At 46.4% G+C, this 17,207-nt stretch overlaps 8 protein-coding genes across 8 annotated transcripts; 4 read left to right on the top strand and 4 right to left on the bottom strand.

The window, feature by feature from the left end:
- The first annotated feature begins 307 nt into the window (after positions 1-307).
- LOC6541186 (anaphase-promoting complex subunit 11) lies at positions 308-3,296 on the top strand. Its single transcript, XM_001969184.3, has one exon. It carries the CDS (start codon positions 615-617, stop codon positions 870-872), a length of 258 nt encoding a protein of 85 aa, XP_001969220.1. The 5' UTR covers positions 308-614; the 3' UTR covers positions 873-3,296.
- Positions 308-3,296, top strand: LOC6541285 (trithorax group protein osa). Its single transcript, XM_026978697.1, has one exon. The coding sequence runs from the start codon at positions 956-958 to the stop codon at positions 2,057-2,059; it is 1,104 nt and encodes a 367-aa protein (XP_026834498.1). The 5' UTR covers positions 308-955; the 3' UTR covers positions 2,060-3,296.
- Positions 3,297-3,943: 647 nt separating this feature from the next.
- Positions 3,944-6,842, bottom strand: LOC6541763 (angiotensin-converting enzyme-related protein). The gene is made up of 4 exons (XM_001969182.3): positions 6,585-6,842; positions 5,950-6,514; positions 4,260-5,501; positions 3,944-4,188 (listed from the first exon to the last, which is right to left on the bottom strand). The coding sequence occupies exons 1-4, from the start codon at positions 6,630-6,632 to the stop codon at positions 4,151-4,153; spliced, it is 1,893 nt and encodes a 630-aa protein (XP_001969218.1). The 5' UTR covers positions 6,633-6,842; the 3' UTR covers positions 3,944-4,150.
- Positions 6,843-7,428: 586 nt separating this feature from the next.
- LOC6542088 (fatty acyl-CoA reductase wat) lies at positions 7,429-9,586 on the bottom strand. Its single transcript, XM_001969181.3, has 5 exons — positions 9,327-9,586; positions 9,133-9,245; positions 8,556-9,066; positions 7,736-8,456; positions 7,429-7,682 (listed from the first exon to the last, which is right to left on the bottom strand). The coding sequence occupies exons 1-5, from the start codon at positions 9,400-9,402 to the stop codon at positions 7,532-7,534; spliced, it is 1,572 nt and encodes a 523-aa protein (XP_001969217.1). The 5' UTR covers positions 9,403-9,586; the 3' UTR covers positions 7,429-7,531.
- Positions 9,587-9,744: 158 nt separating this feature from the next.
- On the bottom strand, positions 9,745-11,570 carry LOC6541711 (adenylyltransferase and sulfurtransferase MOCS3). The gene has a single exon (XM_026978301.1). The coding sequence runs from the start codon at positions 11,248-11,250 to the stop codon at positions 9,883-9,885; it is 1,368 nt and encodes a 455-aa protein (XP_026834102.1). The 5' UTR covers positions 11,251-11,570; the 3' UTR covers positions 9,745-9,882.
- LOC6543156 (39S ribosomal protein L51, mitochondrial) lies at positions 11,552-12,236 on the top strand. The gene has a single exon (XM_001969179.3). The coding sequence runs from the start codon at positions 11,674-11,676 to the stop codon at positions 12,196-12,198; it is 525 nt and encodes a 174-aa protein (XP_001969215.3). The 5' UTR covers positions 11,552-11,673; the 3' UTR covers positions 12,199-12,236.
- Positions 12,210-13,921, bottom strand: LOC6543307 (phosphatidylinositol glycan anchor biosynthesis class U protein). Its single transcript, XM_001969178.3, has 4 exons — positions 13,684-13,921; positions 12,995-13,619; positions 12,663-12,934; positions 12,210-12,602 (listed from the first exon to the last, which is right to left on the bottom strand). The coding sequence occupies exons 1-4, from the start codon at positions 13,811-13,813 to the stop codon at positions 12,349-12,351; spliced, it is 1,281 nt and encodes a 426-aa protein (XP_001969214.1). The 5' UTR covers positions 13,814-13,921; the 3' UTR covers positions 12,210-12,348.
- A 170-nt stretch (positions 13,922-14,091) lies between these two features.
- Positions 14,092-16,860, top strand: LOC6543485 (U3 small nucleolar ribonucleoprotein protein MPP10). Its single transcript, XM_001969177.3, has 3 exons — positions 14,092-14,319; positions 14,388-16,122; positions 16,289-16,860. The coding sequence occupies exons 1-3, from the start codon at positions 14,225-14,227 to the stop codon at positions 16,433-16,435; spliced, it is 1,977 nt and encodes a 658-aa protein (XP_001969213.1). The 5' UTR covers positions 14,092-14,224; the 3' UTR covers positions 16,436-16,860.
- The last annotated feature ends 347 nt before the right edge of the window (positions 16,861-17,207 follow it).

Here is a 17,207-nt window from a genome sequence, read left to right as displayed (position 1 = left end):
CTACGACCAAGAATAACTCAGTTGAACTATATTTAACTGTAAGAGAAAGGCTTTTAACAGGCTAATTTAACAAAGTACATAGGACTTTATCAATTATTTCTTACCGAACAGATTAGACTTTTAATGCTTCCCGCCAAGGACCGATATCACTTGAAAGTGCGATATCGATATCATTATCAACTGCTTGCAAAGGCCCAAGGCGACCTTAATACCTATGAATATGACTCAATGAAGTGCACATCAAATGTACATTTTAACAATACTCAAAAAAAAAACATGAGAACAGTAAAATTTTGTTATCAATAACTTACCATAATATACAACAAATTAAAAAATATATCGTATACCACAACAGGCCATCACAAGTTGTACTGCTTGACCGACAGCTTAGCTCAGTCCACAGTGCGCCCATCACTACGACCAATCGGGCAATCGATACCCAGACCTATCGACCTATTTTCAGCAGCCTAACTAAAGAAAAAAGGCAATATTTTGCAAAAAACATTCGGAAACGGTAGAAAAACCCCCGCTTCATTTGCCAGAGGACCCGTATTCCATGCAACGCAAAGCGGCGACAAGCCAGACAATTGCAGTGTGAGACAAATGTGCGCAAAATGAAAGTGACAATCAAGTCATGGACGGGAGTTGCAACTTGGCGTTGGATAGCGAATGACGAGAACTGCGGTATCTGTCGCATGTCCTTCGAGAGCACCTGCCCGGAGTGCGCTCTGCCCGGTGACGACTGCCCGCTGGTGTGGGGTGTGTGCTCCCATTGCTTCCACATGCACTGCATCGTCAAGTGGCTGAACCTGCAACCGTTGAACAAACAGTGCCCCATGTGCCGCCAGAGCTGGAAGTTCAATGTGCATTAAGCCCGCGTTATTGTTCTAGTTACTAAATACCCGTGAAGATCAGCATTAAGAAGAAACCGTAGAGACATAGTAAGCTTTATCAAATGATGGAGAACAGCGGCAACGATGCCCAGCCGCACTTGACGGGTCTGCCGCCACTGCCAAAAAGTCTGAGCGCCGCTACGGCGACTCCTGTGGCCATTGGCCCCCATCCCCGCACAGCCTCGCCAGCGTCCAGTGTTTCCGCACTGACAGTAGCCGCCGGTGAACTATACCTGGGCCCCTCCACCTCCTCATCGGCGGCGGCGGCGTCCCGAAATCGCAGCTACAATGGACACGGACACAGCCAGCGGCACGGTAGTCTTTCGTCCACGCAGGAGTCGCTCAGTGATCGGGAGTCTGTGCACAGTCGCGCTTCTAGCACCCACAGCGCTGGAGCGGTTCATACGCCCACTAACAGCTCGAGCAGCACTGGAGCCACCTCGTCCACCATCGACAACCAGTTGGCCATTTTGCGACGGGAGATGTACGGTCTGAGGCAGTTGGATCTGTCGCTGCTGTCCCAGCTGTGGGCGCTAAACGAGTCGATACAGGGATTCCGTGTGTTCCTGCAAGAGCAGGACGCATTGTCGCCACCCTCGAGGTCTCGTACTCCATCGGACGCGAATTCATTGAGCTCCGACGAAGAGGACGATGGCTCCTATGCGCCAGTAGCCTTGCCTAAGATGACAGATGCTGCCGGAGCTGGGAGTGCGGGGATTGTGAACTCCAGGGCCATGGCCTCGCCGGCAGCCAGTGGGGGACTGCCAACCAAACTGGCCACTGGGTCGACCACTTCCCACGCCTCAACTAGCTCCACTTCAGGAGCCTCCGGCTCCTCATCCGCTGCCTCCTCAATGGGCAAGCACCAACAAATGCAGCAGCAACAACAGCAGCAGCCACAATCGGCTAATCACTACCATCAGAGGCCAGCGCCACCACCCGCACCACCAGCTCAGCACAAGGCGCATCCACAGTTGCCGAGAATCCTGCAGCAGCGCATGAGACAGGCACCGCCTCCGCCGCCACCCACAAGGCAAAAGGCGGGCGGCGGTGGTGGAGGAGGAGCTAGCACCAGCAGCAGTAACCACAGCATCAGCAGCGTCACCCAGCCGCATCCACATTCACACCAACATCCCCAACATACCCACCATTCGCGACCTGTATGACAAAACCCGTTCTTGGACTAAGCCAAGTTCAAGAACAGAAACAGATTCAAATAGCAGCCGCTGCCAACACTTCGGAAAGGGTCAATTAGACGACATTTCTCCAAGAGTCAATTCAAATTCAAGTGCAGAAAGATCCCACACACACTCAGTCTATCAACTCTGAACTCATAAAGCTTGCCATGGTCCCTCGTTCTTAATATTGAATCTAGAAACATATGAATGAATATGGTTTATAAATGTTTTTTGCAAAACGATGAAAATCTATGAATGTAAGCGTACCACTTTTCACGTTTAATATTAAATAATAAACACAAGAAATTTGTATTCAATAATAACCGCTAAGTAGTAAAGGATAAGATCCTTATATGCATCTATGTATTACTCGAAATGTATAAACAAAAATCTCAAATGCTTGAAATTCCGCATCGAATTCATAGATCTAGTTCTATTATTTGCGTTGACTCTGAAATGTTTTGTTAGAATGCATACTATCCAACAAAAACTAAATCGAATTGTTCCAACTCATGTAGCACTAACCAAAACTAAACTCTTGGCCTATACATATGAATATCTGGATTGATTTTATAGCCCTGTTAAGTCTTAGTTTCGTAATGGCGAATCGATTGGAAAATTATATAATACGAACATGTATCTGCATCTCAAAGGAAATTCTAGCTGATCTTACTGTTAGTCCAATAATCCTATCATTAAAAATACACAAAAAAAAACCTAGGCATATATATGTAAAGCTCAAGTATTGGAGCAAATCCCCCGAGCAGTTGTACAGTGCGTTTCGGATGTATAAGTCAGTTGCCTGCAAGTTGCACGTTCCGTGAAGCATAAAACCATTTTAAGCTATTTTCGATTGTAAATTTTTCCATTTTGTTCAAAAATTGTACTCCGCAATTAGGATAACTGTCTTGTAAGTCTGGAACGCATTGCATATAATATTTATATCCTAAATACATATACAATTTTTACCAAGTAACAGTTAAAGCGATAATTGATAAAAACGCAGTAGATACCATCGGTATCTCCCATATCACAGGCATAAAGCGGGAGATTGCGAAATGAAAACAGATTTACATATATTACCTAATCAAAAATTATACAATTTCCAATATTTATTGTTAGTTCATAGATTGTTTTATTTCTCAAAACAAATTCCTTATAATCTACTAAAATTAAATCACCCTATGAAGTTAAACGATTGGAATTAAAATCCACACGATCATAATTGACTGTTCTTTATTTCGTTATCAAATACATAACTCCAACAGAGACTACAAATCAAAATGTACGGATATTTGATACCAACCAGATCACAAAGCATCGATATATTAGCAGAATATAGAACATACATATTCTGCAGCACAAGTCGCAAAATATAATAACTGACCTAGCTTTGAATATCTCGGGTGGAATATGACCTATAAGGATTCAGTCTGAGGAGCACCACTTTACAAAAACATTTTCCCAAGGGCAATAGTTTATATTGACTTGATTTCAGTCTCAGCAAGACCTTTCTACATTCACCTAAAGTTCTTTTTATTTACAATTTTTTGATGAGTGGCCAACCTGAATTCAGTATAAATATTCATTGTTTACTATGCGCGATGAATAAACCAACAGGTTCCATTAACACTGATATAAACGTTCATACTTTATGCGAGTTATTCAAAGTGGCATCCAGTTAGAAGCATCAAATAAATTTGAGATGAACTTTTGAGCGCTTTTGCTGTGTACAAAAAGGCAAGCAAGATATCGAAAATTTACACTGACCGAAACATATACAACTTTGTGGTTGAGATAGAAACACAATTCACGAAAGGATATAATTTATACAATTTGCTTTATGACGAAAGATAGTGAGATATCGTTAAAAAGTGTATTATGTAATGGCAATTTATTAATGAAACGAAAGAAACGATACGAATGAATCGATACAATAAATATCAATTTAAATATCAATGCGCATATGTAGAATTAATTATCACTCTTATCAAGTTTATTTTGTTTGTTCATGACAGACTAAACCAAATATTTTTTGCGGGTCCTTATAACCTCAAGTCAAGTTGCGGATGGCTCAGTCTAGGTGCTGAATGTTCCACAGCAATCAGATGGGATTTCTGCAAAGGAAAGGTTTCGAATGTCAAATTTTGTAATTTGCAGTAGCTTTTCTTTAAATGCAACTACTCACTGTCTGTTGGTCCCCAACCCAATGGCACGCCCAAGCGACTGTTCTCCTGCTTAAGCCACTGGTAGAGCGGCTCAAAGTACTCCAGCAGAGCGGCTGGGTCCATTTCGGTTTCGCCCGTGAACTCCTCCAGTACCTCCTTCCAATGGCGGGAGTTGCCCTTTGAGAGGAACTGGCTCAGTGATCGTCCGGCTGCCTTGCTTCCGAAGATATCACAGTTGTCCAGAGTCAGGCGACTGCTGTTAGGCTCATATTGGCCGGCCTTACGGCACAGGGCCTTGTGGAACTGAAACTGGAAGATGTGGGCGGCAAAGTAGCGCAGGTACTCCACATCTGCATCGATGTGGTACTTGGCGGGCGGGTCAAAGTCTTTTTCGGTGCGGAATACTGGTGGCTCGACGCCGCCAAACTCGGATCGCATCTGCCAGAAGCCGCAGTTCCATTGCGACTCATCTAATTCATTGCGAAAAACGGCATAGCGGTACTTATCCACGGCGTAGCCAAAGGGCAGGAAGACAATCTTGGAGAGAGCCTGCTTGAACAGCTGATTGATTCGACTCTTTTCGTCTAGTCTACCATTTTCGATCAGCCCAATGGCCTTCAAGTGCTTTGCCGACATCACCGATAGGGCTATCACATCGCCCACAGCTTCATGGAAGCCGGGATTGGGGGCTCCCCGGTAGACAGCCGGCTGTTGCTCGTATTGCAGATAGTACTGGATGTGTCCTAACTCATGATGCACTACATAGAAGTAGTGGGTGTCCACTTCGGTGCACATCTTGATCCGCACATCGCTGTCCTGGTAAAAGTCCCAGGCGGAGGCGTGGCAAACCACCTGACGATCGTCGGGACGGGTGAGCACACTCAGATTCCAGAAACTGGAAGGCAGGGCGCGCATGCCGAGCGACTGGAAGAACTGATCACCCAGCTCAAACAGCTTCTGCACCGTGTATCCCTGCTTCTCCATTTCGGCCTTTACATCCACAAACGGCTTCTCCGGATAGGGAGTGAACAAATCGAGCAGCTCGTTCCACGACTGACCCCACATGTTGCCCAGGAGGCTTATGGGAATGTTACCCTCCGCCGGCATCACATCCGGACCATAGTGCTGCCGCAAACGATAGCGAACGTAGCCGTGGAGCTGGCGGTAGAAGGGCAGCAGCTGCTTAAATGTGGCATCCAGTTGTCGCTCAAAGTCCGGGTCCTCGTAGAACTGCACCCAGTAGTCGGCATAGGAGCGGTGACCTTTAAGTAGACAGAAATATTACATTATAAGCTAGACTTGTAATGTGAATTCTATTAATATTAAATTTGTAACAAAAAAAACTATGTTTTGCAATTAAATCAAAGTCTGAAAGAGTGATAACCCCTATTAACCTATCATCAAAAACAAAATAAATAAACTTTGGTAGTACATTATTTTTAGAACTTTAAAAAATGTTTCCGCTTTTGTGGGATATATCTACATATACATAGATATGTACATAGATATCACACAAGTAAATAATTAGCATGTCAAACTTTTTTATATCACGACATCGTAAAAGGAGACTGATTGTATAATCCACTTCTGTGGTGGAACCGATAAATGTGAAGTTGCTAACCCACTTCGAACACATTTCTCCCTGTGCTGGCTTAACTATTTCCCCCGACTCGGGTCAGACATCGGGTTATCGGGGCGCCCATTACTTACCATTCAGTTGCGATGCCTTGCGCGTCAGACGCACGTACTCGGCGAAGTTCTCCCGCATGGGAGTTCCGGACTTATCGTGCCACTCCCGCCAATACCAGGCCAGTTCGGCAGGATCACGGCTGTGGGACAGACGCTCCTGGATGTGCGGCTCCAGGGTGAGGGAGCAATCACTGCGATTGGTGTAGGAACACACGGTGGTGGTTGCATAGTTCGTCTGCATCGAGCTGATGGCATTCTGCAGGGTCAGGTAGTCGTCGGCATTCAGGGCAGATGCTCCCAGTTTGGAGAGGTGGTCGGCCTGTCGTCGTATATCCGCATCCTCGGACTGAATGTAATCGGATGCCTTTATCTCCTGCGCCAGGCGCTTATTGAGCTCCGCATTGCGGACATACACTTCGATCATGGCCTGGCGGTTCGCCTCCGTCACATTGGTGTTGTAGTTGTAGCCCGACAGGAATTCCTCGTGGAAACGCCTCCGCAGTTGTTCATTTTGCAGCTCGAAAAACCTGCGCGCCTCTAGCACAGATGCCGAGCAGGTATTGCCCATGGAGAGTCCATGGGGTAGCTAATAAATTATACATGTTTAAATATAGAACTTAAGAGAATTCCACGCGGTTCGTGATGGTACAACTCACCCACAACATCATGACCAGCAATAACACTGTTATTTTGCATCCCCCCATCTTTGGCGCCTTTTCCGGGTCAAGCCGCGCTTATCAGCTACTCCGCACTTTAAATTTTTAGTACTACGAACCGAAAGCTAGGACGTATTCAGCCCAGATTGCTTGGTCTTCCTGTCGCTGCTGTGAAGCTACTGAATTCTCGATGCGACGGAGAACGGTTTTTATAAGAGCGTTCACGAGCATCGTACAGTAGAACCAGATAAAGCAGTTCACAGTGCTGCCGACTGAGGGCCGACAGAAATCGCTGGAGTTGTACAGTGGCAACGAAATAGCGCAATCCTTGCACATTTTAAATCTATACACAAATCCAAATAAGTAAACAATGATTATTTTGCACACATTTTACAGTGCTTTTAGCAAATAAATACTATTTGAGTTATGTTGGCAAGTTGAAAAATACAGTTTACTGCATTGGAAGTATATGGCGGGAAAATGGCTGAGCTAACAGCACTGCTGCTCATTGCGCTCTCGATGTCGATACAAATGCAGAACTGCTTGCCGTCTCGCATTCATACACAATCACAAGAGTGTGCGTGTTCCGAAATTTTACACCTGCCCGCCAATCTACCTGCTTGCTTCGCTTATACATTTTTTGGTTGTCTGCATTATCGGCGGCTTGGGCGCCGCTCAGCTGTTGAGTGCAGCGGTAACGGTATATTTGTACGCCAAACTCAAACGCAGTCAGCTGATACCCCATTGTAAAACCCTTATTTGTGCAGTGTAATTGTTACAAATTAATGCATTTATAGCTTCAAACAATTAATCTACAAGCTTGAAATAATTTGAAATCTTAAGCTTAAAGAATGTTATATCGCAGTAGGAGTTTATTTTTGGTAATTTTCGGCAACAATATAAATTGTACTAAAAGCAGATCCTTGACTTTCAGAAGCTCATTAGGATCAAATACTTGGAAAATCGATCACCGGAGACGTCAGGGTAACCTCGATGCTCTTAAAGTATGTATTGGCAAGTAGACTGTACAATATCCACACAAACTTTCCAATAACCATGCACAGTGCAAGTTGAAGGCATCGATGCAGTAGGTAAAACCTGAAAGCGACATTGAGTTTGGATAATTGCAAAGAAATCAGAATTATACGCACCTGAACAAACGCTTTTTGGCGTATTCCAAGGTGTCCCAGGATTCCTTGAAAAGGAACACCCGCATGCCGGTCAAGATGCGAACGAAGTACTCATCCCAGTTAAGATTGGCCATGTCGAAGGGAAATATTCCTTTGTCCTCCGGCGACATGGAATTCCATAGCTGGTTTGTATTCTTCATATCCATCACGTACGTTACTTCGTTAAAGGGAAATAGAAGCAATAGTGCCTCGTGGATCTTTTGATAAGTCTTAATCAGAATGGGCTTTTTGCCTTGAATGCGCAGGAGGAGATCAAAGAAGTAACCCGGTATCAGATGATAAAATATACAGCCGAGCTTGAACAACCAAAGGCTGGTGGTGAAGTGGGCAAATGGATACCAAATCGTTTTGGTCACCGGAATCTTATTGTTATGACAGATGCCCAACCCGACCCCATCCCCGTAGGTAACTGGATTTGATTGGGTTGTGGCGAGGGTAAAAATGGGCGGCGGCTTCTTTACCGGCAACTGACAGGACGATGGCGATGCAGAATTCTTTGCCACCTGCCATCCGGAAGCCAGAGCAACGTTGGCACAATAGTCGCCAGGAACTACTATAGCATGCGACTTAGGATTGACATATAACAGGCGAAGGATCCCATGGGCATTGCCGTATATCAAGGCTACGATTCCGTGAAGGTTGTCAATCCATCCTGACATCGGTTCCTTGAAATTTGCCAAAACTGCAAGGGACAACGTTGTTAATGCTAACCAAAACTATCAGAGATAGACATAGATAGTCTGAATATTGTTTTAAAGATTCTATCTATTGAATCACTTACTTATCGCCGGACGAAAAATGCAGATAGGTAGGTCCTGGCCCTCCATCTGGATGACCTGCTCGGCCAATGCCTTGGTATATGTATAGGTGTTCGGGAACTTTCCCATCAGAGCCGGAGCCATGTTGTCCACCAGGTCTGGGCTCAAAGTGTCGTTAAGTTCGAGCACCTTGGCCGCCGGGCACGACAGGTGCTCCGGATAGAAACGCTCCTCAATGTGCTGCGAGGGGCAGTTGGAGAAGGCCGTGGAGATGTGCACGAAGGCTTCTAAGCCCTTCATCTCCTTGGCCAGCTGAATCAATAGGCGCGTGGCCCGCGTATTAATGTTAACAGCCCTGTGGAGCGGCTCAACGAAGCGAATGGAGGCGGCACTGTGGATGATCACCTGCACATCGGCGGTCACTGTCCGGCGATCCTCATCGCTGAGGCCCAGACCAGGTTCGCTGCAGTCTCCTGCAATGGGTGTCACCAAGTTCAGGGCCTCTGGCTTAGCCTTGAGTAGGGTCTCAAAAACCTGCAACATATTAGCATTTAACCCGATTTAATATCAGACCAATTTTGATGTCACTATTGGACTCACCTGCTCATCTTTCCAGGCATGAAATCGTCTTTCCACAGTGTCATTCTTTTTGGGCCTTATCAATAGATACACTCGCCTTACGTCAGTCGAACGCAACAGTTTTTCAATGATCACTGAAATTAGGATTCGAGATATTTTTGTTTGGGATTTAACACCGAGAGGTTCATCAACTTGTTATAAGAGTGTGGTAGTACCTTTTCCGAGAAATCCAGTGCCTCCGGTTACAAAAACCGATTTGTTTCTGTAAAACTGTAAAATTTCCGTCTGCATTTTCGATGGAAATGATATGGATTCCAACGGGTCGCCTACACAAATGAGCAGTGATTTCCCTGGTTATTCCATTTATAATCAAATGCTAATGATCTTTTTGTGCCCATCATTGCCCTTCAATTATTCCATCTGTTCCATTTTGTATTTGTTTACATAATTCAATTACGGAAGGGGCAAAACTGGTGGCACTGATCGGATTGGTAATCCCTGAAACAATATTTACAGATACATATATATTTCACCTTCTGCATGAAGAAAATTATGTAAGGATATGCCAAACTCTTCCACTTGTATAGTAGTCCTCTATTACAACCCGGAAGATATGCAATGAAAAAGAGCAGAAATGAATTATTCATTTTATTACACCAGCTTGGTATTTTTGATAACAAGACAGACGTAGAAACTAGGTTTATACAAAATAAAACCAATGCAGTGCAGGAGAATCAAAGAATAAATCTACATATATTCGTATTCGTCGGATTAGTATATCGGAAAACTGGGGTCTACGATGTTCGTCCAGGCGTGCAGTCCACCAATCAGGTCTCGAACGGAATGCGTGGGGAATCGATTGCGCACATGCTGAACGGCGATCTGGGAATCATTGCCCCGACGGCAGAGCAGGACGATGGGCAGTTGCTTATCCTCCAACTGCTTGCCAAATCGCTTAAGATAGCTGTCGTCTAGGATCTCTACCAGTGGCACGTTCACAGCATCGGGTAGCTGACAAATCTCGAATTCGGCCGTTGGCCGCACATCAATTAGCAAATGCGGTTGAGCCTGGAGCTTCTCCTGGTAGTTCTTCACCGACAAACGCTCATCCGTCGACAACAGTTGCAGGGGATTGTCCTTGTCGGTTGCATGCATCCCGCAGAACATTTCGTAGTCGATTAGCTCCGTGATCAGCGGCTGGGCGGAGCACACATGGCAGTTGGGTCTCTTGCTGCGTATGCGGATATTCCGAAACAAGCCGCTGCTGCCATCGAAGATTAGGAGGCGTCCGGCGAGGACGTCTCCCAGTCCCACAATCACCTTGATGGCCTCCAGGGCCTGCATGGCTCCAATTGTGCCCGTGACAGCACCCAGGACTCCGCCATCTCCGCAATTGGTTACTGCTTCCGGCGGCGGAGGCACTGGGTAGATACACCTGTAGCAGGGCCCATTACCGTAGTTGTAAACAGTGAGCTGACCGTCCATCTTGAGGGCACTCCCGGAGACGAGGGGTTTCCTCAGCATGACGCACGCATCGCTGAGGAGATAACGGGTGGGCACATTGTCGCTGCAGTCCAGAACCACGTCATAGCCACGGATGATGTGCATGGCGTTCTGACTGTACAACAGCCTGGAATGGCAATGGATCTCGCAGTGCGGATTCAGTTGGAGCAGCGCTATCCTCGCCGATTCAGCCTTGGGCATACCGCACCGGTCCTCGGAGTGCAAGATCTGGCGATGAAAGTTGCTCCGCTCCACCTCGTCGTAGTCTATGAGTCCCAGGCGGCCGCATCCGGCTGCCGCCAGGTATTGCGCCGCCGGACATCCCAATCCGCCCAGGCCCACAATCAGGACAGAACTGTTTTTCAGCTTTAGTTGTCCCTGGACCCCGAAGTCGGGCAGTATAAGCTGTCGGCTGTATCGTGCAATATCGTCGTTGGTCAACTTGGTGTGCACTCTGACTGCACCACCAGGTGATTCCACAGCATTTCCCACGATTTCCTGCTCCGCCCTAGCGTTGGTGTGCACCGAGACCTCCAATTCCCGGAGGCACTGCTCCTTCCGGTTGAGCGCTGCGCGCAGCTCGGCGATCTCCCGCTTCAGCTTGCTTCGCTCGGAATCTACCTCGGATTCGATCATTGGGGTGCTGGAGCGGGATTTTGGGTTGGTCGGTCAGTCGAAGAAACAATTTGAAACAAATGTCTCTCACGGCAATCAGCTGTTGAATGTCGATTACACTTAGCGCCACTTTCGATGGTCCACTGCTTCGATTCTGAGTTTGCGGTGTAACTAGGTACTTGAACACGGAGCTGTTTCTGTATACAAGTCCATTACACCACAAATTCAAATTGTTAACACAAATAATATAATATAATAATAATTAATATAATACCAACAAACTTATATACATAGACATATGCCTTGTACCGCATTTAGGTACAACAACCCATTACATTTTCCAACACTGCCGGCAAGCCAGCAAAAACAGCTGTTCTGTTCGTGTTTTTTCACCCATTTCCAGGCAGTGTTTACAATTATCTAATCGTTAATTAAAACATAGCCATGTCCTGGCTGGGAAGTACGATTCAAAAGCTGGGCAGAACCACGCTTCTTGCTGTGGGCGGAAAACCCTTGGCTCCGATGGCATCAACGAGCTACACCGTGCGGCAGTTATCCCATGCCGAGCGACGAGCACGCGGTCCCACTGTGCGGCGCTATGGATATGAGGACAAGATCTTCAAGAGCGGACTACTTCCCCATGTGGACAACGGAAAAAAGCTGCCCATGCCAGTGTATCGTCCGAAGAACGCCTGGGCAAAGAAACGTGCCTTGTTCGGCCAGAACGACTACATCGACATACTGGGCAACGATCGTCTGCATCCAGTCAAGGTGCTCTACTCCCTGCCATCCTGGCTGCGCGGCGTCTCCGGCAATGAGTACCAGGTGCTTCTCCGTAAGCGTAAGCTGCTGGAGAAGTCCAAGTATCCAATCGCCCGACCCACCAAGTGGCGGGAAATGGAGAAGCGCATCCTGTACTTGTACAGGTTCCTCAACCGCAAGACTAAGACGGGATATTCACACCAGTAACACCATTAGAATCAAATAAAATATTTTGTTTAATCTGATATTGTTCGGAGTTAACTTATCTTAAGAGTATGCCTGGCTGCCATTAGGAAGCACATTTTGCATCTGTACAAAGTTCCTGGGTTCTGTCCGTCATACTGATACTGTTTATGCTTACTTCAAGACTATCCTCGCCTCCTCGCCATCGATCAGTATCTTCTGACCATTGAACAGACAGAAGTCACGTTTAACGTGGGCGAACAGCAGATCGGTGATGAGAAATATCTGACCGGTGGAGAAGGCAAGAGTGGCACCGAAATAGAAATTGGCATTTGCCGAGCCTGCATAGATCCACAAGTGCCAAAGGGCTCCCATCATAGATAGAGTGACCAGAAAGAACGTGAAGACCACAAAGCCATGGGCCATGACTGAAATATATTACCATAACGCTTAGCGGTTGAATTTACTAAGTGGACCTTGTAACTTACATTTCCAACATCTTTTCCACAGAGGGAGCAAGGCCAAATAAAAGCCCACATCGCCCAGGCTGGGATACGCTCTGAAGACGGCCATTAGGGCCACCAATACCGTGGCTAGCAGTAGGGGCTCCTTGCGCAGCTTAATACTTAGTGGCACCAGGTATAATACGGTGGCATTCAATTGGAATGTGATTAGGAACATGGTGCGGAAGTGTTCAAACATTTCAGTAAAAAAGTACCAGAACAGGCCGATATTCGGCTGCAGATCGCGGAAATAAAATCTGAAAGACATTTAAAAACGTAACAATAAAGACAGAACTATTAGGGTATTTCTAGCTTACATGAAACCCAACGTTCCATCCAGGAAATTCCAGCTGTTCAGCACAAAATAGTTAGCAATTGCCACGAGTAGACAACTGACGATAAAAAGCACCGATATAGCCACACCCCTCCTGACCGAGTTCCGTGAAAATACCAGTAGCAGTGGTGCTATCAGTACGATGGGATAGAAGCTGCGGACGGTCTCGAACGCGAGGACCAGAAGGCATGGAAGGAGCAGTCCTTTCACAAGGCAGTAGAAAAAGAAAGCAAGAAACAGATTGCTTATCACGGTGGAGGTCATGCCGATGCAGTTCATAACAGTCAGTGGATTAAAAAGATATGCCACGATCACAAGTTCCGGAATGTCAAACTTGTCCAGCGGGTTAAACTGCAGCTCCTCCGTATCCTTTGCATATTCCTTTCGCTCCACGTCCTGCTGGTCCTGCTTTTGCTTTACGAATCGCAGACTCATCACATAAAGCAGAGCCGCCGTGCAGACATCCAGGAGTATGTAGAATATGGGCAGGAAGTGCGGGTATTTTTGAAACAATCCGGAGAGCGCGCTAAGTATCAGCGGCGATTCGTGCACCAGGTCGCCCTGATACGGATCAATGCCGCTCTGCAGCAAGAATATCCCCTCTTGCACTGCAAGAATAACTCCATTCAGACTTGTACATTTACATATGTGATGTGTACTTTGTTTACTCACTGCGCTTGTGTGAATTCAAAGGCGTCGCGAACTCCACTCGGTTGCCAATCATGGGAGCCAGTGGCGTGCGACAGAAATAGAAGCGCACGGCGCCGCCCAAAAGAAGCAGTTTATAGAACTTTGAATCCATCTTCTAGTTGGGCATAGTTTTTAGGAACGGACTCCGCCTGTAAAAAAGCCGCTTACAGCTGGCTTGGCGATGGCACAGACCTTCGATAAGTTATCGATGTTATCGATATCCTTGTCACGATATATGGCTTCGTGTCTGCTGAGTTAGCAAATAGAATTTGAAAATAGAATAGAATAGAAAAAAAAAATTCAAAAGTTTATTAGCGTTGGAACTAAAATTTTAGCTCAAACTTTAGGGGAAACTTCGTATATGGTTAGTTTTATCGTTCCGCAGGTTTCCGATCCTCACGCGCTCATCTCTATGTACCTTGCCCATCTCTTACCGTCTTGTTGTTGTTTTTGGAACCGCTTTGGCACTCGAATTATTGAAATATATATTTCATTTAATTAAGCACAGAAACCAACAATAGAAATGATTGGCAGTAAAAAACCGAAGAAGGCGAATGTCTTTAAGGAAATCGCAGAGAACTTCGAGCAGCTGACCAAGAATCCGGAGCGTTTTCTCAAGTTTGTTTTCCTCCCAAAGACCGCGCACGTGTTTTTTTCAAACCTATTCTAAACAATTAATATTCTAGGCCACAGCCGGATCAACTGGAGGCCATCGAGCAGCTCATCCAGCAGACCTACGCCGTTAGCATCAGCGGGGATGTGGCGAACAAGAAGGCACTGCTGCCGGAATTGGTGCTGGAGCAGATGGACGAGGAGCAGATCTGGCAGCAACTGGAGATGCGCAACGAACTGGTGTTCCAACAGCTGCTGGAGCAAACCGCTCAGCTGACGGCGATGCGAGAGCAGCACCTGGGCATCGAACTGGACGACGGCGAAGAACAGGAGGAAGAAGACGAAGATATAGAAGCTGAAGACTCAGGTGACGAGGAACAAGATGAGGAATCTGAGTTCAGCGACGAGGATGGAACGCAAGAAAAGCTGAAGACCACGTCGCCGAAAGACCAAAGAAAGAAGCGAGTACGCAACTCTGTGGTGGACGATACCTTTTTCAAGTTGGAAGAGATGAATGAGTTCCTGGAGCAGGAGGATGCCAAGGAGATGCGCCGGCTGAACAGCAAGAAGCGCGTTGAGCAGACCGATGATATAGATCATTTTGCAGAGGATTTCGGCCTTGGCGAAGATGAGGAGGAGGAGGGCAATGTCAACTATGCGGACTTCTTTGACATGAATGATGAACTGACAGAGCATGCTAAAAAGATTAACAAAGGCAAGCAGAAAGATTACTTCAATGAAAACGACAGTGAAAATGAAGATGAACCAGATGAGGATGAAAATCACAAGGAGGGCGAATCTGAGCAAAGCGAAGGAGAAGAGGGACACGACGAACCTAAAAATGATCAAGAGGAGGCAGCCAGCGAAATAGACGAGTCTGAATTCGTGGCAAAAAGTGGCATAGAACCCGCCAGCGATTCAGACTCGGACTCGGAGAAAGAAGAGGAGGAGCCACAACCCACAGAGCCACCGTCCCAATCATCCAATGAGATGAGAGAGGCCCGTTTGTTCCAACGCATCCGCGACTACGAAGACGTTGTCCTAGGCGAAAAGCCTTGGCAGCTCAAAGGCGAAGTGAAGGCGGCCAATCGGCCCCAGAACTCACTGCTTGAGGAGATTCTCGACTTCGATTCGACCACCAGGCCAACGGCACCGATTACGGAAGAGGATAACCGCTCCATTGAGGACATCATTAAGCAGCGTATTCGCGACAAAGCATGGGACGATGTGGAGCGCACTGTGCGACCGGTGAACACCCCGCAAGAGTACAGAAAACAACTGGTGCTAGATCAGGAAAAGTCGAAACAATCTCTGTCGCAAATTTACGAGGCGCAGTATCAGCGCGAAATGGAAAAACTCGATCCCAATCGCGATGCCGATGACAAGTCTGGTCCGGAACCGAAAGAACACCAAGAAATCAAGCGGTCCATGCGTTCGCTGTTCCTTAAACTGGACGCTCTTTCCAACTTCCACTTCACTCCGAAACCGGTGGCGCCAGAGGTCAAGATCGTAACCAACACACCAGCAGTTCACATGGAAGAGGTGGCCCCGCTGGCGGTGAGCGATGCCAAGCTGTTGGCACCCGAGGAGGTGTTCCGCGGACCCAAGCACGCTCCTCTTGGCAAGACCGAACGCGATCGGACAGACAAGAACCGCGAGCGCCGCAAAAAGAAGCAGAAGCAGCGGGCCATCAACTCGGCTCTGGAACAGCGCGACCTGCAGCGAGCAAAGGACGGCAAGGCGCCCACAAAGAAGGAGGCGGATGCCAAGCTGCTCAAGACAATCACCAAGAATCGCAATGTTCAAAAGGTAAATTCAATTTTACTTTACATCCATTTTATGTTTTGAATGTAAATGGTATTCCTGAGCGGTTTCTAAATGAATCCAACGCTTGAGTTCTCGAACGATTGAGTTGGTCGAAAAATGTTTTACTTTCTTGTACGCAATGCAAATTAACTGGACCTTTTTCTTGCAGATCAATGCCAGCAGCAACGACCAGGGAGCTCTGAAGTCCTCGAAGGCCTTCTTCAACAAACTGCAGGATACCGCAGCGGCTACAGCTTCCAACAAGCGACCGAAAAAGGATCCCGCCAAGGCGAATGCCAAGAAGCTAAAGCTTTAAGCGTGCATGTTAGGACTCCTTCATATTGTAATTGCCTTAAGCCAGCAAAGTTTTTTCGTGTCCAGTCACGTGCCAGAAAGTTGTCACAAGCACACACGTCTGCCCACAAAGCAATCCTGGTTGCCAGAATATATTTAGCATGTACTGTGAGTCTGGGGAGGCCCAATTTGGTGCTCCATGGGAGTTGCCATGTGCCGGTACTTTTAATGTTCCATGAGCGCGAGTCCTGCGTATGGGTGTGCGTGGGTTCCTTGCGTGTGGCGGTGTGTGAGTCAAGGACATTCTGTGTCCTGGTGAGGCGATTAGGCACGCGTGCAGTTTGCAGAATATGACTATTTTTAGAATTATTTACTTAAAATAACTGTTTGCTATGTAAATAGTACCCTAATTAAAAAAAGCAAAGCAAGTAACGCAACCACTTGAAATGTTCATGTTCTCTTCTTGAATGGTTGTAGAATCATTAAAATTAAATTGATTTTCTATTGTTTTAAAATTAGCTTTTGGGCTTATCAATGCTTTTGTATATTTTGTTGGCCTTTGCCTTATTTTGGATCCTGGCTGAATTTATTATTGTTTTTAAGATGAGTTGGAAAACAACCGATTCTGTGTATGTCTATCTCTACTAATCTTGCAATTTTAAAGGTTTTCATCTTTATGAAACAAAACAATAACCTTTTTTCATAGCGTACCCATGCCCCGCCAAGCCTACAATTGAAAGAATTGTAGAAAAGCAAGTATTACAATAAAAAATTTAATTTTATCTGTTGGCGCC

This window comes from Drosophila erecta, unplaced genomic scaffold, assembly GCF_003286155.1.
Source record: "Drosophila erecta strain 14021-0224.00,06,07 unplaced genomic scaffold, DereRS2 tig00000055-arrow-pilon, whole genome shotgun sequence".
NCBI lineage: Eukaryota > Metazoa > Arthropoda > Insecta > Diptera > Drosophilidae > Drosophila > Drosophila erecta.
This window is presented reverse-complemented; position numbering and strand designations above follow the sequence as displayed.